The 26,421-nt window shown below is 44.9% G+C and overlaps 1 protein-coding gene across 1 annotated transcript; it reads right to left on the bottom strand.

Annotated features, from left to right (window-relative positions):
* Positions 1-18,949: 18,949 nt before the first annotated feature.
* LOC146080707 (vomeronasal type-2 receptor 26-like) lies at positions 18,950-20,446 on the bottom strand. The gene is made up of 2 exons (XM_083188651.1): positions 20,443-20,446; positions 18,950-19,857 (listed from the first exon to the last, which is right to left on the bottom strand). The coding sequence occupies exons 1-2, from the start codon at positions 20,444-20,446 to the stop codon at positions 18,950-18,952; spliced, it is 912 nt and encodes a 303-aa protein (XP_083044777.1).
* Between the last annotated feature and the right edge of the window lie 5,975 nt (positions 20,447-26,421).

Genomic DNA, 26,421 nt, shown 5'->3' on the forward strand with positions numbered 1-26,421 from the left:
AAATTTACTTGTCATATTTCTCGTACCGTACATAAATCTCTCATGTTTAATCAGTTCCTCCACAAGTACTCTCCAGTTCATAATTTCAGGTAGGCTAGGGGAGAACCATAATCATGCTATTGTCACCTTCGCCATGGTAACCAGGCTTAGAACATATTGATTTAACAAAGGTGTATGGTCGCCTCCTATTTCTATACAGAAGATACAGGCTCTGGGTCCAAATTGGGCTAGCAGCGGGACCGTCGCTTTAATATCCTCCCATACTGCCTGCCAGAATGCATTTATCCCCGGGCACTCCCATAACAGGTGCAGGAACCCAGCTTCCTCCCTTGCATATTTTGGGCATCTTGAATCTCCCCTCAGCCCGGCTCGGTACATCCCCATTGGTGTACGATAGGCTCTATGGAGTATAAAGTAATGGATTTGTTGATACCTAATACTAGACGTCGCATCTTTTATGGACCTTAATATTCCCTTCCAGGTCTCAACTTCCAGTGATCCCACCTCTACCTCCCATTTTACTTTCAGTTGTTCTAATTGGGTGGGGCACTGAGCTGCACTTATTGCCGCATATACTCTAGAGATTTTCCCTTTATTCCCCAGTTTTTGTAGCATTAATTTGACAGGCGATGAGGCAGTCACCAGTATAAGACTCTTGAATTAACACTGGATGGCATGTCTCAGCTGTAAATATCTGAAAAAGTCTGTATTTACTATATTAAATTCTCCTTGTAGTTGACTAAATGATTTAAATACTCCGCCGGAGTATAGTTGTCCTATGCTGATAATATTTTTTTTCTGCCATATATTGTCTTTCGACAGTTTCTCCAGCTCTCTATATTTCTTATTATTCCATAAAGGTGAATCCGCTTCTATTTCAGACCATTTCCACATTGTGTGGACTGTTCTCCATACCAGCAGTGCCTGTCTAAGTATATGCGGCAAACTGGTTGCAGATATACCCGACAGCAAGAACAACAAAGGAGATTGCCAGTTAACCAGTTGCTCTTCAAAGTATGCTTGTATTGTTCTCTCCATTGTGTTTTTTACCCAGGATTCCAGGTGTATCATTTGGGAAGAGATATAATAATTCCTTAAATTTGGAAGTGCTAGTCCACCTTGCGTTTTTTTTATTATATAATGTTTTTATTGCTATTCGTGGCGATTTATCTTTCCAAATGAAGGAGGATAATATTTTTTCTATAGCTGTAAACACACACTTTGGAATATATACTGGTAAATTTTGCCAGACATAAAGGTACTTAGGTTGGACAATCATTTGAAACATGTTTATCTGCCCCGTAACTGTTATTGGTAACTTTTTCCATATATGGGCACGCTCCTTGAAATTTGTTGTAACCGGTTCTACATTTAATTCAACATAATTTTGTGCATACGGGGTTATCCAAATACCTAAATATTTGAACTTAAGGGTCCATTTAAGAGGATAGTCGCTTTGCTCTATCTGGGGCATATTCCCTGATATTGGGAGTATACTGGACTTACTCCAATTTATACGGAGTCCGGAATAATTTCCGAATTCTTTTACTACCTCCAGCATAGTTTGCAGCGGAGTACCAGGGTCCCTCAAGAACAAGAGCATGTCGTCTGCATATAATGCGACGACATCCTCTGTCTCTCCTATTTGTATTCCTCTGATATCAGGGTGTGCACGTATACTGCAGGCTAATGGTTCTATTGCCATAGAAAATAACATAGGGGACAGGGGGAAGCCCTGTCTAGTGCCTCTATTTAATTTAATCGGAGTTGAAGTATATCCATTTGCTGTTAGTAATGCAGTTGGCTGTGCATAGAGTAGTTTTACCCATTTAATAAATTGTGGGCCACATGCACATTTTCGTAGAACTGCCCATAAATAATTCCATCCAACCGTATCAAAGGCCTTGGCTGCATCCAGGGATACAACCAAGGCCTCGGTCTGCAGATCCTGCCCCCTCTGTAAATGGCAATACAATCTTCTCAGATTTTGTGTTGTGGACCTGTCTGGCATAAATCCAGTCTGATCTGGATGGATTATAGTTGTTATTATACGACTTAATCTAGTGGCTATCACCCTGGCAAGGATTTTTACATCAGTATTTAACAGAGAGATAGGCCTGTACGAGTCTGGGGACAGCGGATCCTTGTCTTTCTTGAGGATCAGTACTATGATTGCTTCAGACATAGTTTGTGGTAGTGAGCCCCACTCCAGCAGTGTATTATATAGTTCAGTTAGATATGGGATAAAGAAATCTCCAAATTTTTTATACACCTCAGTGGGAATTCCATCCCGTCCTTGTGCTTTAGAGGCCGGAAGTGCAGCAACTGCCTTTCCCACCTCCTCTGCTGTAAATGGAGCATCCAGCATTTGCATATCTTCTATAGAAAAACATGGCATATCAATTTGGTCCAGATATTCCCCAAGTTCTGACTCGGATACCACCTCCCCAGACCCGTACAGGCTCTGATAATACTCCCTGAATACCTCCGTTATATCTTTAGAGGAGTACCTTATTACACCCGACTCATCTCTGATGGACGGTATTAGATTGCTACTTTTATTATCTTTGGCTATGAATGCCAGTTGGCTTCCTCCTATACCTGATTGGAAATACTGTTTGTGTTTAGCAAATTGCATTCTCCTTTTAGATTTATTGTATAAGTATGTGGCCCATTCCCTTCTGATATCTATCAAATAGACTCTATCTTCTATTGTTCCTGATGAAATGTAATTAGATTCGGCTTGCTGATATCTTTTCTCTAAATCCTGTTCCTCTTTTTTGCTCTTTCTTTTTATCTCTGTTATTCTTTTTATAAATGTGCCCCTTATTACAGCTTTTAATGCGTCATGTCTTATTGCCGGGTTTTCATATGTGGCATTCTCACTGACACACATCACCCAGTTGGTGACCACTTCATCGCCGGTACCCATCAGATCTAGCCAGAAAGGGTGCAACTTCCATGCTCCTTTACCCCTATCCATTCCGGTATCTATTTTTAAAAATACTGGGGAGTGATCTGATATGCCTTGTGCAAGATATTTTATTTCTTTAACTGTCGGTGCTATCATAGGGGATATTAATGCCAGATCTATTCTAGAAAGTGTATTATGCATAGTGGAATGGCATGAGAACTGCATCTCATGCAAATTTCTACTACGCCAGATATCTATCAGGCCCAGTTCGCCTATCAATTTAGAGAACGGAGTAGGTTGTACATTTACCGGTATCTCCAGTTGCTTACCATTCTCTTTCCACCTATCAAAATTTTTACACATGACATTGTTAAAATCTCCTATACATATCACAGGGGCGTCTGGGGACTCAGATATAAACTGGGCTGCCTGTCGGAGAACTTCATTATTATATGGGGGCGGTATATATATTGCCAATATATAAAGAAGTTTAAAATTGACAATAGCTCTGAGAAACACAAATCGGCCACATGGATCAATCCAGCTCTTTTCAAGATGGAAGGCCAAGGTCTTTTTAATAAGCACCGTGACCCCCCTGGAGTTTTGAGTAAATGTTGAGCTGTACATGTGTCCTATCCAAGGTTTTTTCAGTGCAAGAACCTTATTACCATATAAATGTGTCTCCAACAGGCAGATTATTTCTGCACCATATTTTTTAGCCTGGGTCATGACAAGGGACCTTTTCATTTTATTATTTAACCCCCTTACATTCCAGCTTAAAATAGAACATCCTACCATTTACCCCCTTTTATTTATTTATTATTATATATATATATATATATATTTTTTTTTTTTTTTGAACAGTTAAGCTGCAAGACATTGTTTTGGATGACCTTATATAACAGACAACAGTTTTCACATACATTAACTTTACAACATTTACACACACCCATATCCCCCTCCCTAGCCCTCCCTGTATAACCTCCCAATCGCAAGGTATACCTGGATCCCATTTTTTTTTCTTTTTTACATACACTTACCCACCCCTAGGGATAAGGAAGGTATATCCTCCCTTAGCTATATTTAGCATTTGGAGAGTACTCCCCATGTTTTTCCTCTTTTTTTTTTTTTTGGTTGTCCCCAATGAAAGAGGGGTTAACAATAGCGGGAATAATTAAGAAAGCAAGTCGGAGAAGAAAAAAACATAAGCATATTTCTACCCGCCCCCCCCCCCACCATGGAAGTCCCTATGTCAATATCCACATCTTCATCTTGGAGCCCCTGCCAGGCTTTCTACCCATTTTTCCGCTTCAACTGGATTTGTGAAAAAATGGGTTGCATCTCTGTATACTATTCTCAGTCGGGCAGGGTATATCATTGAATATTTTATGTCCAGGGTTCTCAGTTGTTTCTTGACCTGTAGAAAACCTGCCCGCTCTTTTTGTACCTCAAGGGCAAGATCTGGATACAGGGATATTTGGTGATTATCATATTGTATTTGTCCCTTGATCCGAGCTGACCGCAGTGCAGTGTCCCGATCCTTATAATGCAGCAGTCTAGCAATTAGGGTTCTTGGGGGGGCCCCAGGATTTGGAGGCTTCCCTGGCACTCTGTGCGCCCGCTCTATGGAGAATTGTTTAGAAAATACGTCTCTGGTGAATAGCTGTACCAGCCATTCTTCGACAAATTTCTCTGGGTCTGTACCTTCAATTCGTTCTGGCAGACCAACTATACGGATGTTATTCCGACGTAGTCTTCCTTCTGTATCTACCAGTTTAGATTGGGTGTATGTCATTTGTGTTGTTAACTCTTCCACCTTTTTTTTTAGTGGTCGGATATCATCTTCTAACTGGGACACTCGCTTTTCTGTCTCTTCTACTCTCTCGCGTATTTTCTGTAAGTCACGTCTTATCAAAGAGACGTCAGTTTGGACTTGACCAATTTTCTCCATTACCTTTTGTTCTGATGTGGCAATAGCTTGCAGAATCTGCTGTAAAGATATGGCTGGCTCATTAATAGGGCTATCTGCACGAGAAGATGGTGAGCTGGGTACACTCTCTCCTGTAGATCTAGTCGACTGTGCAGATCTTGCGAATTTCTCTAATTTTGCAGCTGCCGCTGCTGCTGCAGCACCTCCCTTAACCATATTTTAAGGGCAAAGTTCTTGTCTTACGTTGTTAATTATAATATCACTGCATATAGTATTATACTCCTGCCGTATTCTCCCTCCTTTCTTTTCCCCTTCCTCCTCCTTTTTTTTTTTTTTTTTTTTTAATATAATAGGGAGAAAAAAAAAAAAAGGGATCCTAACAGTTAGGAGTCAGTTATGTCCAGTTTCAGACTTTCAATCAGGGAGTGCTTTATACAGGTCAGGTCACCATCATCAAGGGGAGCTTTTATATAAAATAGCGTGTATTATCTGCTTTTATCGCAGACAGAAAGAGAAGGCAGAGTGAGACACAATATGGTTCTGGATCGCTCTTACCCTGCTTCTGCTCGCTGTTGTAGTCTCAATTTGGCCCACATTCAGTTGGTGTATCTGGCCAGGAAACTTCTCTCCGGTCCTTCTACATGCCAGCGTATATAGTAATATCAGGGTCTTTAACGGAGGGTCCAAGTAAAACCAGATGATTCCTGAAAAGAGGGCTGCCAGTCACAACCTGCAGGAAGGTTTTAACCCTCCCCGGCTCCGCAGCTGGCAGCACACTCTTATCTCGGGATATTTCTATCCTTTTATCCAAGGAGAGGGCTTGCTGCTTGGTCCCAACGTGAAGAGGGCTTGCTGCTTGGTCACAGTAGTCAACAGCAGGGTCTTTTGGAGGGGAATCCGAGTGAGGCCAGCTAATTCCTGGGGAGAGGGCTGCTAGTCACAACCTGCAGGAAGGTTTTAACCCTCCCCGGCTCCGCAACTAGCAACACACTCTTGTCTCAGGATGATTCTGTCCTGCTGCTTGGTCACAACCTGCAGGAGGGCCTCAGGGACTCTCCCCGGCTCCGTGACCGTGCAGCTTGCTTTCCCTGGCTTTTGATTGAGAGGGCACAGGTCCGGCCAGCTCTGGCGTTCTCTTCCTGCACACTGACCCAGCACCAAAACAGAGCTGCCTGGGTCTCTCCCCCACACTTCCGGCGTCTATCTCATCAAGCGCCGGGTTCTCTTTTGCCTCGGGCGTCCGTTCCCACTTCAGGGGAGTATACTGCCTCCGGCTCTGCTACTGCGGCTCTCGGCGTCTAGCCCGGCTTCTCCTCTGCTCCTGTGTCAGGGGAGCTCGCTGCCTCCGGCTCTATTGCTGTGGCTCTCTGCCCAGCGTCTCCTCGTAACCTCGGCAAGTGTCGGGCTTTCTACTTCCGGGACGCCGGGTTAATGGCTTCAGCGCTGCTCTGTCCAGCCCAGCCCTCCGCCTCCAAACAGCTCCCCAGTCCACGGTACGTTCTCAGTTGATTACCCGGACCTCAGGCTCCATTAGGTGGGGGGTTCACCGGGGGCAGAAAGGATTTTGCAGGAGATTTTACAGGAGATTGCAGGAGGTTACATCGGGAGCTGCAGCGTCCTGCTGCTACTCCATGCTACACCAAGCCACGCCCCTTCAGTCACCCCGTTTAAGTGTCGGTTACATTACTGTCTCACAGCACTGAGGTCCATTTATTATTAACAAACTAAAGGGGTGATTGAAAGTATACGATATGATGCCATGGAGCAGCCCAGCAACAGCAGCCCAAATGGCCATTACTATGCTAATAACCTCAAATGCAATATAGCAAGATATTAAAAGGTCTAGCATATATATTTAGTGTGCACCTGCAAACTCCTCCTCCTGCTTGCTGCACTACAAGTCTCAGCAGGTAGCACCTCATATGTCCAGGGTGTGTAGTTTAGGGCCCTTCCCCCTATGTACTATATATTGTGTATTCATACACACTGGAAGGAACTAGAGACGCCTTCCTCCTTAACTAGCACCCCACCCACCTGTCCCAGATTGATTTTAAATAGATTGGAGTCCCAACATTCAAGACTGCACACCTCAGCTTGGCACTATGAGGGTAAGTCCTACTATACATATATGCTGAGTGTTAGTCTGTGGGACTGTGTTTGGGGCGCTGGGCTCTTTGGGCTGCTGTTGCTGGGCTGCTCCATGGCATCATATTGTATACTTTCAATCACCCCTTTAGTTTGTTTAATATATATGTAGCACCCTTCACATTTATTATTACTTCTTAACTAGGTAAGTCCTATCACATATAATTTCCCCTATCCCTTATACTATCACTTTAATTTCACACTAATGTGATGCCATGGGGTGGTTCTGCTGGGCTGGCCCGGGGGGCCCTGTGCCCTGGACCTGTCCCAGAGTAGTGTTAGGGACTTGTCCTATTGAGGTAACCTGAATGCGGTGAACAAGCCCATACTAATGGCCATTACTATGCTAATAACCTCAAATGCAATATAGCAAGATATTAAAAGGTCTAGCATATATATTTAGTGTGCACCTGCAAACTCCTCCTTCTGCTTGCTGCACTACAAGTCTCAGCAGGTAGCACCTCATATGTCCAGGGTGTGCAGTTTAGGGCCCCTCCCCCTATGTACTATATATTGTGTATTCATACACACTGGAAGGAACTAGAGACGCCTTCCTCCTTAACTAGCACCCCACCCACCTGTCCCAGATTGATTTTAAATAGGTTGGAGTCCCAACATTCAAGACTGCACACCTCAGCTTGGCACTATGAGGGTAAGTCCTACTATACATATATGCTGAGTGTTAGTCTGTGAGACTGTGTTTGGGGCGCTGGGCTCTTTGGGCTGCTGTTGCTGGGCTGCTCCATGGCATCATATCGTATACTTTCAATCACCCCTTTAGTTTGTTTAATATATATGTAGCACCCTTCACATTTATTATTACTTCTTACCTAGGTAAGTCCTATCACATATAATTTCCCCTATCCCTTATACTATCACTTTAATTTCACACTAATGTGATGCCATGGGGTGGTTCTGCTGGGCTGGCCTGGGGGGCCCTGTGCCCTGGACCTGTCCCAGAGTAGTGTTAGGGACTTGTCCTATTGAGGTAACCTGGATGCGGTGGACAAGCCCATACTAATGGCCATTACTATGCTTATAACCTCAAATGCAATAGAGCAAGATATTAAAAGGTCTAGCATATATATTTAGTGTGCACCTGCAAACTCCTCCTCCTGCTTGCTGCACTACAAGTCTCAGCAGGTAGCACCTCATATGTCCAGAGTGTGCAGTTTAGGGCCCCTCCCCCTATGTTTAAAAGGAATGGACAAGGGCACCAATTCCCCTACAGGTCGTGACCATGGAACTTTATGCCGGGCACAGTCCGGACAGGACAACACAAAATCCTTGGTGTACCGAGACATACCTGGCCACCAGACAACACGAGAAAGAAGAGCCAGGGTCTTAAACACTCCCGGATGACCAGCTTACCTAGAATCATTAAATTCGGACAGAACTCTGCATCTCAGAGATGAAGGAACAAATAACTTGTTCTCAGGCGTTTGGGCAGGAGCTCGTCCCTGAGCCTGGCAGAGAAGACCCTCCAAGGTTTGACTTACTCCAGCATGAATGCAAGATGCTGATATGATGGGTCCTTTACTGAACCTACTCTCATGTTGGGGAAGGAAACATCTAGAAAGAGCGTCTGCTCTGATGTTCTTTGAAACGGGTCTATAAGAAATAACGAAATTGAAACGCATGAAGAAGAGGGCCCATCGAGCTTGCCGGGCATTAAGCCTTTTCGCAGATTCAATGTACTGCAGATTTTTATGATCAGTCAAGACAAGAATCTGATGGGCGGCCCCTTCCAGCCAATGTCGCCACTCATCAAAGACCCACTTGATGGCGAGTAATTCCCTATTCCCAACGTCATAGTTGGACTCAGCCTGGGAAAATTTCCTGTACATGTAGGCACAAGGGTGTAACTCCATCCACTTCTACCACAAAGGAAGATCAGGGTCTGGATGCTTAAGAACCGAGGCCGAAATGAAGGCCTGCTTCTGGGTCTTGAAAGCTTGCTCAACCTGGGGGGTCCATACAGAAGGATCGGCCCCCTTCTTGGTCAAAGCCACCAATGGCGCCACGATGGAAGAGAACGAATGAATAAAGCACCTATAATAATTGGAGAACCCACGGAATCACTGGATCGCCTTCAAGTTAGTAGGACAGACCCAATCTACAATGGCTTGCAGTTTCTTAGGATCCATCTGAAATCCTTGAGAAGAAATTATGTACCCTAAAAAGGATACCAGGGGCGAAAAAAATCGCACCAAATCGCACCTTTAAAAATCGCATTTTTTGCAGCGAATTACCATATGTAATGAGATGCAAATTTGCGGCAAAAAAGTGCGATATGGTGCGATTTCGGGCGCTTTTTTTAGTCCTGAAAATGTGTGATTTTTAGTCATGAAAATCGGCACATTTTCAGTACAGTGCGCTGTGTTGTAAAAAAAAAAAAAGAAAAAAAACGGCGTGCGGTCCCCCTCCTAAGCATAACCAGCCCCGGGCTCAAAAAGCCGGTGCTGGTATAAAAAAATCAAAGGAACAATCAAGTTGGGGTTCCCTGGATTTTATAAAACCAGCACCATCCTCAAGGTCCGGCGCTGGTTCCCAAAATACGGGGGACAAAATGACTAGGGGTCCCCCGTATTTTAAGAACCAGCACCAGACCCAACCAGCCAGCAGGGTAATGCCACAGCCGGGGGACACTTATTATATAAGTTCCCGCGGCCAAAGCATTAACCCCCTGGCTGGTCAGCATGGGCAGGGGTCCTGGGGAAGTGGGGACCCCCCCAAAGAAGGGGTCCCGACCTCCAGGACTTACCAGTCCATGCTGAAAGTCCGGGGCTGTCCCCGATGCCCCTGGGCGGTGGGCATCGGGCTGATGTAAAGTGTAAAAAAAAGATTCAAAACTATTGTCTTATACTGTAGAACTATGAGTCCCAGCAAGCCTACCCCACATGCTGGGACTTGGAGAACCACAAGTCCCAGCATGCGGGGCATTAAAGGGCCCGCTGGTACTTGTAGTTCCATAGTACAAGAAATAGTTAAATAAAACACACTGACACCCTGAAAAATAAAAGTTTAATACATACACAGCCCACACACACTGATACTTACCTACCTTGAGCCCGTAGGTCGGTCCCTGGATCCTGGGTCCGGGCTCCGGGGCGCCAGGGCAGAAGAGTCTGGTTCCAGGGCCTTGGTCCTGGTTCCGGGGCTGGTCCGGGGTTCCGGGGCTCCAGGGCAGAAGAGTCCGGTTCCGTGGCCTTGGTCCTGGTTCCGGGGCTGGTCCGGGGTTCCGGGGCTCCAGGGCAGAAGAGTCCGGTTCTGTGGCCTTGGTCCTGGTTCCGGGGCTGGTCCGGGGTTCCGGGGCTCCAGGGCAGAAGAGTCCGGTTCCGGGGCCTTGGTCCTGGTTCCGGGGCTGGTCCGGGGTTCCGGGGCTCCTGGGCTGAAAAATCCGGGGTCCAGGATCCAAAGTAGTCCACAGGGGTACCTGAAGAAGGAAATCCTACTCACCTGGTCCCCGGTGACGACCTTGGCATCTTCAGCTCCAGGCGCGCTGCTCCCGGCTGCTGTGGTACCCGCTCACGGACTGGAGAGGCGCAGAGATTTTCATCGGCTCCTGATTGGACCCCGGATTCTTCAGCCCAGGAGCCCCGGAGCCCCGGACCAGCCCCGGAACCAAGGCCCCGGAACCGGACTCTTCTGCCCTGGAGCCCCGTAACCCCGGACCAGCCCCGGAACCAGGACCAAGGCCCCGGAACTGGACTCTTCTGCCCTGGTGCCCCGGAGCCCGGACCCAGGATCCAGGGACCGACCTACGGGCTCAAGGTAGGTAAGTATCAGTGTGTGTGGGCTGTGTATGAATTAAACGTTTATTTTTCAGGGTGTCAGTGTGTTTTATTTAACTATTTCTTGTACTATGGAACTACAAGTACCAGCGGGCCCTTTAATGCCCCGCATGCTGGGACTTGTGGTTCTCCAAGTCCCAGCATGCGGGGTAGGCTTGCTGGGACTCATAGTTTTACAGCATAAGACAATAGTTTTGAATCTTTTTTTTACACTTTACATCAGCCCGATGCCCACCGCCCAGGGGCATCGGGGATAGCCCCGGACTTTCAGCATGGGCTGGTAAGTCCTGGAGGGGGGGGACCCCTTCTTTGGGGGGGGTCCCCACTTCCCCAGGACCCCTGCCCATGCTGAATAGCCAGGGGGTTAATGCTTTGGCCGCGGGAACTTATATAATAAGTGTCCCCCGGCTGTGGCATTATCCTGCTGGCTGGTTGGGTCTGGTGCTGGTTCTTAAAATACGGGGGACCCCTAGTCATTTTGTCCCCCGTATTTTGGGAACCAGCGCCGGACCTTGAGTCTGGTGCTGGATTTATAAAACCCAGGGAACCCCAACTTGATTGTTTCTTTGATTTTATTATACCAGCACCGGCTTTTTGAGCCCGGGGCTGGTTATGCTTAGGGGGGGGGGGGGGGGGGGGGGCGCACACCGTTTTTTATTTTTATTTTTTGTTTTAACAATTTTTTTTACAACAGAAGCATGCACAGATCTCAATGATCTGTGCATGTTTCTGTAAAAATCGCCAGCAAGAAGCTGGTCTATTTTTTTTGAGCTTTTTGGTAATGTCCCATATGCGACTATAGAACTCGCATCCTATTACATATGCGAGTTCTATAGTTTCCTATGGGAAAACATCTGGATGCGATTTTCAGTGTGACTGAAAATCGCATCTTTTAAATGTGCGAATTCACGGGAAAAAATGCGATTTTTCCCGCGAATCGCACCCTATTACATGTGCGATTTTTAGAAAAATTGCAATTTTGGCCAATTTTGACCAAAAATCGCAAAAGTCTAAAAATCCCACCCTATTACATTTAGCCCCTGGGTTACCTCAAACTCGCATTTCTCAAGTTTGTCGAATAACTGATTCTCCCGCAGTTTTTGCAGAACTTGTCACACTTGAGTTCTATGCGAATCCAGGTATTGAGAAAAAAATAAAATATCGTCTACGACGACTACGAATTTGCCCAAAAAATCACGAAGGACATCGTTGATAAGGTCTTGAAAGACGGCTGGGGCATTGGAGAGGCCGAAGGGCATTACCAGGTACTCATAGTGCCCTGTTTGAGTACTGAAGGCGGTCTTCCACTCATTCCCCTCCTTAATTCTTATGAGGTTATAAGCACCCCTAAGGTCGATCTTGGTAAATATGGTTGCAGACCGTAGTTGGTCAAAAAGTACCGCAATCAAGGGGAGAGGATAAGTGTTCTTCACTGTGATCTTATTGAGGGCACGGAAATCTATACAGGGTCTTAAGGAGCCATCCTTTTAGTCATAAAAAAAATCCTGCACTAAGAGGAGACTTGGACGGCTGAATGAAGCCTTTTGAAAGACTCTCCTGTATGTAATCGTCCATAGCTTTAGTCTCCGTGACGGACAAGGCGTATAGTCTGCCCTTGGGCAAGGGGGTGTTAGGAATTAACTGAATAGCACAGTCGTATGGACGATGTGGTGGCAAAGTGTCCGCTCTACCCTTTGAGAACACATCCGCAAAATTCTGATAAGGAGAGGGAATCTCGGACAGTGAGGCGGAACCTAAAGGGAGTGAAGTGTTCAAACAGTGCTCTCTACAGTTAGTATTCCAACGAGCAATCTCCCCTAGACTCCAATCAATGATGGGGTTGTGTCTTTTCAACCAAGGGAAACCCAGCACAATGGGGACTGCAGGACATGATGTTAACAGGAAGCAAATCTCCTGATGAAATAAACCGATGGTCAGCAGCAAGGGAGGAGTCTGAAAAGATATAGCCCCATTGGAGAGGACAGACCCGTCTAAACCCCATAAAGTAACAGGCTTAAGATGGGGAATACCCAAACTTTGGGCGATGGTGATATCCAAAAAGTTTCCGGCCACGCCGGTGTCAATAAACACGGACCCGGAGAACTTGTCGCCCCGAAAAGAAATACACCCCGGAACTAGTAAAGAATCGCAAGAGGAAAAAAGCTGAAGGCTAAAGTGAACCCTCTCCTCAGAGATATTATAAGGAATAGTCCTCCTCTCTGATATCGTCTCTTTTAGTGATGTTGGGGTCCGGTTTAATTGGCCCGTCTCGAAAACAGGTTAGTGTCCGTGGTGAAGGGAAGAAAAAATAAAAGGAATTTTTAGATGGTGTGTGAATTATTTCTCTATTTCTCCGTGTTAGCAAAATATTAAGTGCTGTTCAATAAAATGAACCGAAATAAAGTGTGCTTACCAGACTCACGTTTAGGTAAGCTGGTGTGAAGCTCATAAAGGTATATTTAGTGATATTTTGTGGTTACTTGGTGGTAGACATATCTTCTTAGATACACTCAGAAGAAAAGAAATACAACATGTGTAGAATTGTAGTGCACAAAGTGTTTGGTAATATGTGAGGGGTTGAAACAGCATACCTCACTCACCAAGAATATAGAGGTGGTAAGAATATAAAGGTTTCTTTAAAATGTGGGTGTACCCCAACTCACAGTAATTTGGGTGGTATTCAAGCTTATAAAGGTTTCTTTCATGTATCCTTTCTCCTCATGTGTCACGTGGTGATTTTCCAGATGGTCTCGGAAAAAGCTTAATATACCATATGTCAGACTATTTTCTGTGTTTATGGTGGTATGGTTTGCACAAAATTAGTGGAATACCTCACTCACCCTTAAATGGTTTCTAGAAAAAAACTAGGGGAAGTGGGCGTACCCCAACTCACACTTGTGTGTCGGGTAGTCCATTCATCAAGGTTTATTTTATTAGGCGTAGAACCTCAAAAGCGTTTCAACATATTCAGTCCAGAATACATGTAGAGAAAAAGATATAACCAATGTGTAGATATCTCCTTAACTTTTAGACCTGAATGTGGGGTAGGCCAGAGGATAATGGTGTACCTTACTTACCACTTTAAGTGGCGGCACAAAGCCTGTAACAGTTTCTTTAGTAATTACCCAGGAAATTAACTTTTATACCAGTCAGCATTAAAAGTTTAGAAAAAAAAGCTTTAATCCAGGCAATCCATAGAAAACATCTGGCCCATCAAAAGGGTTCAGAACAATATAAAAACAAGTCCAATATAACACCCAAAGGTGTAAAAAACGACACAATTAAAAACAAAAAGGTAAAACAGAGTCCAATACATACATCCAAGGGGTGGTGGCTGTTCACTCCTTTCCAGTAGCATCAATGCGTTTCGGTCTGTGGACCTTTCTCAAAAACTTAAAATAAACCAACCCAAGACACATCAACTTAACCTGCCAGAAACGGCCGAATAAAAACTACCATCAAATGATGAAGAGGTGATAGATTGCTAAACCAATACCAACAGCATTAAATAGCTCAGTGAAGAGAGAGCGGAATTATAGCATAAGAAGTAGAACCTTGTGATATCTGTAAAACAGGCATAATACGTGCACCAATATAAAACACCCGCTAGATGGCAACAACACCCAAGATATACAATAGATAAAGGAGGCTAGGAAACCAGTATAAAGCTACTGCCTGGCATAATTAATCCTAGTATCCGATAAAAACCAATAGAAGGTGGCCCAATGGTGGTATTAACTGGACATAAATATTAACTGTGCAGATTAAAATTGGGGTAAAAGCTGCTAAAATATATACCTCTAGCAGCATTAGGAGCTCTGTGAGAGAGAGCTATAAAACCCAAATAAAATCCACTTGAGAAAAAAGGCACAGGGCAGTGATCATAAAAGACACAAGCAGAGACCTATGACCCATATAACATCCATATGCAATATAAAAACATGCACGTAACCCTGTAAACAAATATCCACCATATATAAATGATGATCAAAGTGCTGACACATTAACACACAGAAAAGGGACATCGAATAAAACTATCTCGAATGAAGACTTAATCCATGAGAAGTACTAAAAAATAGATTCACTGTATAACTTGTAGCCGGCATAAGGGAACCCCTTTTTAATCCCTATAAGCACCAATTTTCTTTCTTTCGTGCATTTGCACGTCACAAATATATGTTGTATGTATGTATGTCAAAGTCGGTACTTGTGTACTAGCACGGCGCCCACGATATTTGGTTGCACGACATATAATCGTTTCGCATCACATGGCATACACCCGAGGCACTGCGATGCGATTTAAAATTGTATAAGCCCCCTATACGATGTTTAATTGTATAAGCACCCTAATGGGGGCTTACAATGTTAAATGCACCCCCACGCCACCCCCACTATGAACGTGAACCCGAAGCATGGCGAGCATAGCGAGCCCGTGAGGTGCGGCGGTACGCGTCCTAATACCTTTTCATACCCCCACTATCCACGTCGACGTGGAGTTGATTTTCTATAGTGTGGCGAGCGCAGCGAGCCACGGAGCCTGATGCGTGGAGAGCGCAGCAAGCCCCGCGAGGGGGCGCATATTACTTTATATGTATTCCGCGTCCCCTTGTGGGGCTCGCTGCGCTCGCCATGCTTCGGGCTCGCCACACTATATAAAGGGTGCTTTTAACATAGTAAGCACCGAACACGTTTAATTAACTTATAGGGGCCACTTTTTAACATGGGAAAACCCTTTAGGGTGCTTATACATTTTTAAATCGCATACCATTGTATATGCGATAGAATGGCATACAATGCCATACAATTCGATGGTATACAATTAAAAAAAAAAAGCTGCCATCGCATACCATCGCATGCCTTATGGTCTGCGATGCGATGGGCGCCGTGCTAGTACACAAGTACCTCAAAGTCTTTTTAACTCTTCAAATTTTCACAAGCCACGGAAGGAGATCACCCTGTGAGATTCTATATATTAAAAATCTGCACAGGATAATTTTCTCTCTTCTTATTAGTTCCAGACATCAATAAAAGTTAAATTTTAAATATTTTTGGGATCATTCCCTCTCTTCAAATATCTTCTTCCTTTGGTGTGCATCCAACCGTGCATTTCTTTCTCTTTATAGTTCTTTGCTGCTGCTTACACTGGGACTTTGTTAATTGTTCATAATCTATGTGGATATTTGATGACAATAAAGATTATTATTATTATTATTATTATTATTATTATTATTATTATTATTATTATTATTATAATACATGGGTCAAGTTTTCATGGTATGGTGTATTGTTTAACACCTTCATGCATTGTTGCATTTATGGTAAACATAGAAACTTAGAAACATAGAATTTGACCGCAGATAAGAACCACTTGGCCCATCTAGTCTGCCCCCTTTTTTTAAACATGTTACCTCAAACCATATTTGATCCTTATTTTTATGTAAGGATATCAATATGCTTATCCCAAGCATGTTTAAATTGTACTACTGTATTTGCGTCTACCACCTCTGTTGGGAGGCTATTCCACTTATCTACTACTCTTTCTGTGAAAAAATTCTTCCTCACATTTCCCCTAAATCTTCCTCCCTCTAGTTTCAGTGCATGTCCTCGTGTTCTGTTGCTCCTCTTCCTGTGAAGAATGTCTCCCACCTGTACCTTGTTAAAGCCCTTGATATATTTGAAAGTTTCTATCATGTCCCCCCTTTCCCTTCTCTGCTCTAAAGTATACATATTAAGATCTTTTAGTCTTTCCTGGTACGTTTTGTGATGTAGGCCATGCACCATTTTAGTTGCTCTTCTTTGTACAGTCTCATTTATATCCTTTTGGAGATATGGCCTCCAGAATTGAACACAATACTCTAGGTGAGGTCGTACCAATGACCTATACAGTGGCATTATTACTTCTTTCTTTCTACTGCTGATACCTCTCCCTATGCAACCAAGCATCTGACTTGCCTTCTTCATTGCTTTGTTACATTGCCTACCTGCTTTTAAGTCCCCTGAAATAGTGACACCTAGATCCCTCTCTTCCTCTGTAGTTTCCATTATAGTGCCATTTATACTATATTGAGTCTTTGGATTTCTGAGACCCAAGTGCATGATTTTGCATTTTTTGGCATTAAACTGTAGTTGCCATTCTCTTGACCATTTCTCTAATCTGCCTAGATCCTCAATCATTTGTTTTACCCCTCCTGGTGTGTCTACCCTGTTGCATACCTTTGTGTCATCTGCAAAAAGGCACATTTTACCCTCAATTCCATTTGCAATATCACCAATAAAAATATTAAAAAGCACCGGTCCAAGTACAGACCCCTGGGGTACTCCACTTGTAACCTTTCCCTCCGTTAAATGTACTCCGTTTACTACAACTCTCTGTTTTCTGTCCTGCAACCACGCTCTTATCCATTCAACTATCTTAGAATCCAATCCCAAGCTTTCAAGTTTATTTAACAGTCTGCGATGTGGGACAGTGTCAAAAGCTTTACTAAAGTCTAGATAAGCTACATCTACAGCCCCACCTTGATCTATTACTTTAGTCACCCAGTCAAAAAAGTCAATAAGATTTGGTAGCTTGGTAGGATACTGTGTCGCTGCACCCTACTACACTTTCCTCCAAAGTGATCCATTCAAGGGTCACTAGTCATTCACATGCACGTTGGACTGCTGGTGGATTCCCCCCTGTGGAGTTGTGCCAGATTTTAGGTGCAGGTTTTAGTTAGCTTTCCTCTGGTCTGCTCTGGAGGCGGTGGGCTCCTTGTTTCCTTGCAAAGTCCTGGTGGCACCGGGGTTGGGGTGAACCTAATTTACCCCTTCAAATTTGGCTATTATTGGTGAAGTCTTAGTTCTGCAGGTGCCTATAGCCTCTGGAGGGATTAACAGAGTCAGTTACTCTTGTCTCTCCGGTGTCCCATATTCAGTTAAGTTGATGTCATTTATCATTTATTTATCCTTATCATCCAACAACTGCTCCAGGTACCTTATCTGCTATAGTTCCCTGGTATATACCTATAAAACAGGGGTTAATCCTAACAAAAAGTGGACACATTTTTCCCAAATACTATAATGGTGCTGTTAATTTAGACCCACTATACTGAGTAGCGCAAACAGCTTTTATTGTACTGTGCTGTGATGGCTGTGGCTATAAGTGATATCTTTATAAGTATAATGGAAAGAGATAAAAGCTCCTCCCTAAGTTCCTGGATGCCAAAACACTGTGCTTAGCATTTATATACATTTTTTTTTCATTTTGAGTACTAAACAGCTTTTATTGTACTGTGCTATAAGTGATATCTTTATATAACAGGGAGAGATAAATGCTCCTCCCCAAGTTCATCTATACCAAAACAATGTGCTTAGCATCTCTATACAGCTTTATGTAGCACTTTGCATACTAAGTAGCTGAAACACATACTGCATTAAATAATAAAAGAAGGACCGAATATCATTCGTTCAGCAGCTCATTGGCCGTATTGGCTATAGGACATAGACACTCCCACAACTTCCCCATTGTCCGTGTTTTAGCTAACTATGAGATGCTGATTAATGCTGTCACCTCTACCCTGCCACTTCCCCCTTCCCTGGGAGACTGCTCTTTTCACATGCAATGAAGCAAGTGTGAATAATGTAAATATCATCCAAGTCCCGTAGCCAGAATCCCCTTCAAGCTGGGCAGACAATTGGAGCATGCAACAGCATAGGTTTTACATATCTGAGGGGAACGCTGAAGGTGCATCTCATTATGCTAGTTAAAAAATTCCGGGGCTACTTACAAAGGCACACATGTATAAATGTCTCACCATATTACATTTTACCCATAATCTTGTGATTTCCATTGTGACACATTCGCTTTTACTCAGACATCAGTTGTGACCAGTGATCATATAATTATTTATTTTTTGTTGTTGTAATAAATGTATTTCCTCATTAACTATATAAATACCTGGCAAAGAATCAAACCATGCAGGAGAGGAGACAGGGGCTGGTCCAATGTTTATGTCTAAATACTGTATTTTCACTATTGTATTAGATTTACACAGACCATTAAATGTACAGTAAGAATGTAATAGGTTAGATGTGTAACTCTGTAGAGGTACCTATACATATTGATAAAAGGGTATGACATCAGGGGAAAAGGTTGAGGCATTGTATACTAATGCTCTACATGAGGCTTTACATATTGTTTTTCACAAGAATGATTGTTCTGGAGTTAAGTTCTGGTTTTATAAGCAGAATATAAAGTTTTGGGAGAAATATACAGCCCAGGACTCCAGCACATGAAGTCAGTATGGCGAATATCTCCACAGCCACCGCATCTTTCCCCTTGGTGCTCAGATAAGCCGGGATCATTGCAACCCACACACTGCAGAACACCAGCATGCTGAAGGTGATGTACTTGGCCTCATTAAAGCTGTCCGGTAATCTCCTCACCATGAAAGCCAGAACAAAGCTTACAGCAGCCAGGATCCCCATGTAACTTAACATACAGCAAAACCCAATCACTGACCCTTCATTACACTGAATGATAATTATTCCCTGGTAGGTGTGATGGTCATACTCCTGGTAGGGAGGAGACACAGACAGCCAGACACTACAGATCAGAACTTGGACAGAGGAGCACACAATGACCACATAATGAGATAATTTGAGTGTGACCCACTTCCTCCAGGTACTGCCGGGTTTGGTGGCTTTGAAAGCAATGCAGACATTAACAGTTTTGGCCAGTACAGAAGAGACAGCTGTGGAGAAGAAGATCCCAAATGACGTCTGCCTCAGCCTGCAGGTTATATCCACCGGCCGGCCGAGGAACAAGAACACAGAGAGGAAGCTCAGCAAGATGGAGACCAGGAGAATGAAGCTTACAGTACGATTATTGGCTTTCACAATTGGGGTGTCCCAGTAATAAATAAAGTTCCCTAGTATGAATAATGTTATGGCAGAGAAAAATAAAGCTGTTACTGAAGATATTAGCACCACAATGTCCTGCTCATACGACAGAAAGTTGTATGTTTTGGGAACACATCTGACTTGTCTCTCATTCGGCCATTCTTCATCAGGACACCTATGGCAGATCTCACTGTCTAAAATGAAACATAAAACACATATCAATAGTCATTAGAAAAAACAGCCTCTATCCATTTTATTAGCAAAAGGATGTTCAACCATCTGTTAACCTAATGGGGGTATTCAGTCCCAGACAATATTTCAAACGGGTGGAAATATTGTCCGTTTTGTCAAGATAAAGTCAAATTGATATTCAATGGGCAGCAAGATTCCCGTTTTTTTGGGCGAGAATGCCATTTCTTTCGCCAAATAATGGTCCTTGCACTATTCAACGCTCCTGGTTTTCCAAAAATGAACAGCAAGCTTTGCCTTGTTTGCTGCTTTGTGCTCGCCATTGCTCACCCTTGTTTTTTTATGAGATTTTTCGCGTACGTTGCTGTTTGTGTATTCAATGCTTAAACAGCTCACTTTATTTTGGAATGCTTCTTTATTTTGTTCTCTGCATCTTTTCTAGGTGAATTCAACTTACGTACTTATTAAAAAAAAAAGTATTTTCTTTGTTTTATGGTGACTCCAAGTCTATTTTTCGTGGTAAACCCCCCCCCCCATGATGCATTTTTTTCTCACTATTTATTATACCCATGATTCACCTTAGTTATTACCCATGATTCACCTCTTCTTCCTCACTACTTCATTTGGCATTTGAGGAGATATACACAGCTTTAGCTGTTTGCTGATTTGGAATAGTTTTTTTAGGCTAATTTGCGTTTCTCTGCATCTCTGCAATATTTGAAGACTGGCTACAACAACTCCGTCCACCTCCTCATATGCCGCATTGGCCAATGCTCGCCATCAGGGGCAGCCAGCAGCTGATGCATTGAATAGGGTGAGCAGGAGGCATAGTGAGGGGTGGAAAAAACTGCGCATGCCGGAGCATTGAATACTGTCCAATGTTGGGACCATTTTTTTTAAATTGTCCTAATAGATTCTGACAGATGAAAAGTTGGTAGATTGGCAAAAACATTTGCATGTTGTTGAATATGGCCATGGATTTGACAATCCAGCGGCCGTTTTGACAATGCAGCTTTTAATCTGCACAGATGGATCCCGTCCAAAACAAACTGCGATAAAATACTGATGCTCATGGCCAATATTTCCACCTGTTGGAAATAGCCAAGATAGGACACCGCCTATATATCTCATGTGGCATTAGTGTAAATGAAAACTATTATAAACATATTACAGATGGGGACATCTCTGTCAGGTGTGCTTGTGTGCTGAGGTGACTTGACTGAGCACGCCATTTGCCAGGACATGGACTCGCAACCATCTTACATGCATGCACTCCTCATTTGCCCCAAGGCGCACTAAGCCATTTCCTGGGAGCCACTCAGATGAGAGCAGATCCATCTGTATCTACAGTATGTGAATGCATTTTTGTATGACCACAAATTAAATAACACTGTGCTAGTACTCTAAGTGAAGATTGGAATGGAGAATAACACTTTCTGAAACAAATAATAAAAAAACTTTTTTTGTATCTTGGAATGTTCGGTCAAACACATATTAAACAACATGTACTAAATAATACATATAATAAGTATATGTGCACATACACATGGCGCGCCACTCATCAGACTGCAAATGGCGGGGATGCGCGAGTCTCACTTTCTCCCGTATCCCACTCAGCTGGGTGGCAGGGAGAGGGGTCAGGGTGCTTTCCTGAATGTCTCTGCTTCAAGGAGTGGGCAGAGTGGGCAATGAGTGTGGAGACAGGCAGGGAGCGGGGACAGGGCTGCAGGGCTACCGGGAGAATGGGGGGGAACATGCATCACATGCACGCACGCCTCCTTCCTGGCGCATACCGCGGGATGGCGATGGCGATAGCCTCATCAGGAGCCGCATTAATGAGAGCAGCTCCATCTGTATAAACCAGCGGTTCTCAAACTGTGGGTCCTGACCCCAAAGTGGGTCCGACCTTCTCAGCATGGGGTCTCTCCGGTCACAGGACAGTAGGAGTAATATTCCTCCTTACTGCAGTGACACAGAATGAGCAGTCCCTTATGAAGCTTCCAATATAGGACAGCTTGTTCCGGTTACACTATCCTCTGGTCACAGGAGAGTAGGAGTAATATTCCTCCTTACTGCAGTGACACAGAATGAGCAGTCCCTTATGCAGCTTCCAATATAGGACAGCATGTTCCGGTTACACTCTCCTCCGGTCACAGGAGCGTAGGAGTAATATTCCTCCTTACTGCAGGGACACAGAATGAGCAGTCCCTTATGCAGCTTCCAATATAGGACAGCATGTTCCGGTTACACTCTCCTCCGGTCACAGGAGAGTAGGAGTAATATTCCTCCTTACTGCAGGGAAACAGAATGAGCAGTCCCTTATGCAGCTTCCAATATAGGACAGCATGTTCCGGTTACATTCTTCTCCGGTCACAGGAGAGTAGGAGCAATATTCCTCCTTACTGCAGGGACACAGAATGAGCAGTCCCTTATGCAGCTTCCAATATAGGACAGCTTTTTCCGGTTACACTCTCCTCTGATCACAGGAGAGTAGGAGTAATATTCCTCCTTACCGCAGGGACACAGAATGAGAAGTCCCTTATGTAGCTTCCAATATAGGACAGCATGTTCCGGTTACACTCTCCTCCGGTCACAGGAGAGTAGGAGTAATATTCCTCCTTAGTGCAGGGACACAGAATGAGCAGTCCCTTATGCAGCTTCCAATATAGGACAGCATGTTCCGGTTACACTCTCCTCCGGTCACAGGAGCGTAGGAGTAATATTCCTCCTTACAGCAGGGACACAGAATGAGCAGTCCCTTATGCAGCTTCCAATATAGGACAGCATGTTCCGGTTACACTCGCCTCCGGTCACAGGAGAGTAGGAGTAATATTCCTCCTTACTTCAGCGACACAGAATGAGCAGTCCCTTATGCAGCTTCCAATATAGGACAGCATGTTCCGGTTACATTCTCCTCCAGTCACAGGAGAGTAGGAGTAATATTCCTCCTTACCGCAGTGACACAGAATGAGCAGTCCCTTATGCAGCTTCCAATATAGGGCAGCATGTTTCGGTTACATTCTCCCCCAGTCACAGGAGAGTAGGAGTAATATTCCTCCTTACAGCAGGGACACAGAATGAGCAGTCCCTTATGCAGCTTCCAATATAGGGCAGCATGTTCCGGTTACACTCTCCTCCAGTCACAGGAGAGTAGGAGTAATATTTCTCCTTACCGCAGGGACACAGAATGAGCAGTCCCTTATGCAGCTTCCAATATAGGGCAGCATGTTCCAGTTACAATCTCCTCCAGTCACAGGAGAGTAGGAGTAATATTCCTCCTTACCGCAGAAACACAGAATGAGCAGTCCCTTATGCAGCTTCCAATATAGGACAGCATGTTCCGGTTACACTCTCCTCCGGTCACAGGAGAGTAGGAGTAATATTCCTCCTTACTGCAGGGACACAGAATGAGCAGTCCCTTATGCAGCTTCCAATATAGGGCAGCATGTTCCGGTTACAATCTCCTCCAGTCACAGGAGAGTAGGAGTAATATTCCTCCTTACCGCAGAAACACAGAATGAGCAGTCCCTTATGCAGCTTCCAATATAGGACAGCATGTTCCGGTTACACTCTCCTCTGGTCACAGGAGAGTAGGAGTAATATTCCTCCTTACTGCAGGGACACAGAATAAGCAGTCCCTTATGCAGCTTCCAATATAGGACAGCATGTTCCGGTTACACTCTCCTCCGGTCACAGGAGAGTAGGAGTAATATTCCTCCTTACTGCAGGGACACAGAATGAGCAGTCCCTTATGCAGCTTCCAATATAGGACAGCATGTTCCGGTTACATTCTCCTCCGGTCACAGGAGAGTAGGAGCAATATTCCTCCTTACCGCAGAGACACAGAATGAGCAGTCCCTTATGCAGCTTCCAGTACAGGACAGCTTGTTCCGGTTACACTCTCCTCCAGTCACAGGAGAGTAGGAGTAATATTCCTCCTTACAGCAGGGACACAGAATGAGCAGTCCCTTATGCAGCTTCCAATATAGGGCAGCATGTTCCGGTTACACTCTCCTCCAGTCACAGGAGAGTAGGAGTAATATTCCTCCTTACTGCAGGGACACAGAATGAGCAGTCCCTTATGCAGCTTCCAATATTGGACAGCATGTTCCGGTTACATTCTCCTCCGGTCACAGGAGAGTAGGAGCAATATTCCTCCTTACCGCAGGGACACAGAATGAGCAGTCCCTTATGCAGCTTCCAGTACAGGACAGCTTGTTCCGGTTACACTCTCCTCCAGTCACAGGAGAGTAGGAGTAATATTCCTCCTTACAGCAGGGACACAGAATGAGCAGTCCCTTATGCAGCTTCCAATATAGGACAGCATGTTCTGGTTACACTCTCTCTGGTCACAGGAGAGTAGGAGTCATATTCCTCCTTACTGCATGGACACAGAATGAGCAGTCCCTTATGCAGCTTCCAATATAGGGCAGCATGTTCCGGTTACACTCTCCTCCAGTCACAGGAGAGTAGGAGTAATATTCCTCCTTACTGCAGGGACACAGAATGAGCAGTCCCTTATGCAGCTTCCAATATAGGACAGCATGTTTCGGTTACATTCTCCTCCAGTCACAGGAGAGTAGGAGTAATATTCCTCCTTACAGCAGGGACACAGAATGAGCAGTCCCTTATGCAGCTTCCAATATAGGACAGCATGTTCCGGTTACACTCTCCTCCGGTCACAGGAGAGTAGGAGTAATATTCCTCCTTACCACAGGACACAGAATGAGCAGTCCCTTATGCAGCTTCCAATATAGGACAGCATGTTCCGGTTACACTCTCCTCCAATCACAGGAGAGTAGGAGTAATATACCTCCTTACAGCAGGGACACAGAATGAGCAGTTCCTTATGCAGCTTCCAATATAGGACAGCATGTTCCGGTTACACTCTCCTCCGGTCACAGGAGAGTAGGAGTAATATTCCTCCTTACTTCAGCGACACAGAATGAGCAGTCCCTTATGCAGCTTCCAATATAGGACAGCTTGTTCTGGTTACACTCTCCTCTGGTCACAGGAGAGTAGGAGTAATATTCATCCTTACTGCAGGGACACAGAATGAGAAGTCCCTTATGCAGCTTCCAATATGGGACAGCATGTTCCGGTTACATTCTCCTCCGGTCACAGGAGAGTAGGAGTAATATTCCACCTTACTGCAGGGACACAGAATAAGCAGTCCCTTATGCAGCTTCCCATATAGGACAGCTTGTTCCGGTTACAATCTCCTCTGGTCACAGGAGAGTAGGAGTAATATTCCTGCTTACTGCAGGGACACAGAATGAGCAGTCCCTTATGCAGCTTCCAATATAGGACAGCTTGTTCCGGTTACAATCTCCTCTGGTCACAGGAGAGTAGGAGTAACATTCCTCCTTACTGCAGGGACACAGAATGAGCAGTCCCTTATGCAGCTTCCAATATAGGACAGCATGTTCCGGTTACACTCTCCTCTGGTCACAGGAGAGTAGGAGTAATATTCCTCCTTACTGCAAGGACACAGAATGAGCAGTCCCTTATGCAGCTTCCAATATAGGACAGCTTGTTCCGGTTACAATCTCCTGTGGTCACAGGAGAGTAGGAGTAATATTCCTCCTTACAGCAGGGACACAGAATGAGCAGTCCCTTATGCAGCTTCCAATATAGGACAGCATGTTCCGGTTACACTCTCCTCCGGTCACAGGAGAGTAGGAGTAATATTCCTCCTTACTGCAAGGACACAGAATGAGCAGTCCCTTATGCAGCTTCCAATATAGGACAGCATGTTCCGGTTACACTCTCCTCCGGTCACAGGAGAGTAGGAGTAATATTCCTCCTTACTGCAGGGACACAGAATGAGCAGTCCCTTATGCAGCTTCCAATATAGGACAGCATGTTCCGGTTACACTCTCCTCCGGTCACAGGAGCGTAGGAGTAATATTCCTCCTTACAGCAGGGACACAGAATGAGCAGTCCCTTATGCAGCTTCCAATATAGGACAGCATGTTCCGGTTACACTCTCCTCCGGTCACAGGAGAGTAGGAGTAATATTCCTCCTCACGTCAGCGACACAGAATGAGCAGTCCCTTATGCAGCTTCCAATATAGGACACAGTGGCGGAACTACCGTGGGTGCAGGGGGTGCAGCTGCTATGGGGCCCGGCGGCTGGGGGGGCCCGGGCCCCATGGACAGCAAGCAAGCACCCCCTGCACCGTGACCGCTAATAAGAGGCTTGGGCTGGCTGTCTGTGCAGTGCAGAGGCGTAGCAGGGGCGGACAACTCGCCCGCTCCTCTGCGCTCTCTCTGCCGCACCGCCGCCCTTCAGTGGGGTGACACCACAAAGGGCTACATTCATTCGGCATCCGCAGTCCGCACCGCCCCCCGGCCGACAATTTCGCCCGCACCCCGCCCACAAGTCACGCTCGTCGTCACACAAACATCACTGTAGCCGGGGGCTGGGACCAGTCACCAGGAATCCTGCTGCTGACACCCTACCCACAGTAGCTCACAGAGTCTCCTCCCGCAGCGAGATTCCTTCCTGGAGGCATCACTCACATGGTAGCCTCACTCCTCTGGTTGGCTGCTGCGGTCTGCGATCG

The sequence above is a fragment of the Crinia signifera genome, chromosome 1 (assembly GCF_055691185.1).
Source record: "Crinia signifera chromosome 1, ASM5569118v1, whole genome shotgun sequence".
Classification (NCBI taxonomy): Eukaryota; Metazoa; Chordata; class Amphibia; order Anura; family Myobatrachidae; genus Crinia; species Crinia signifera.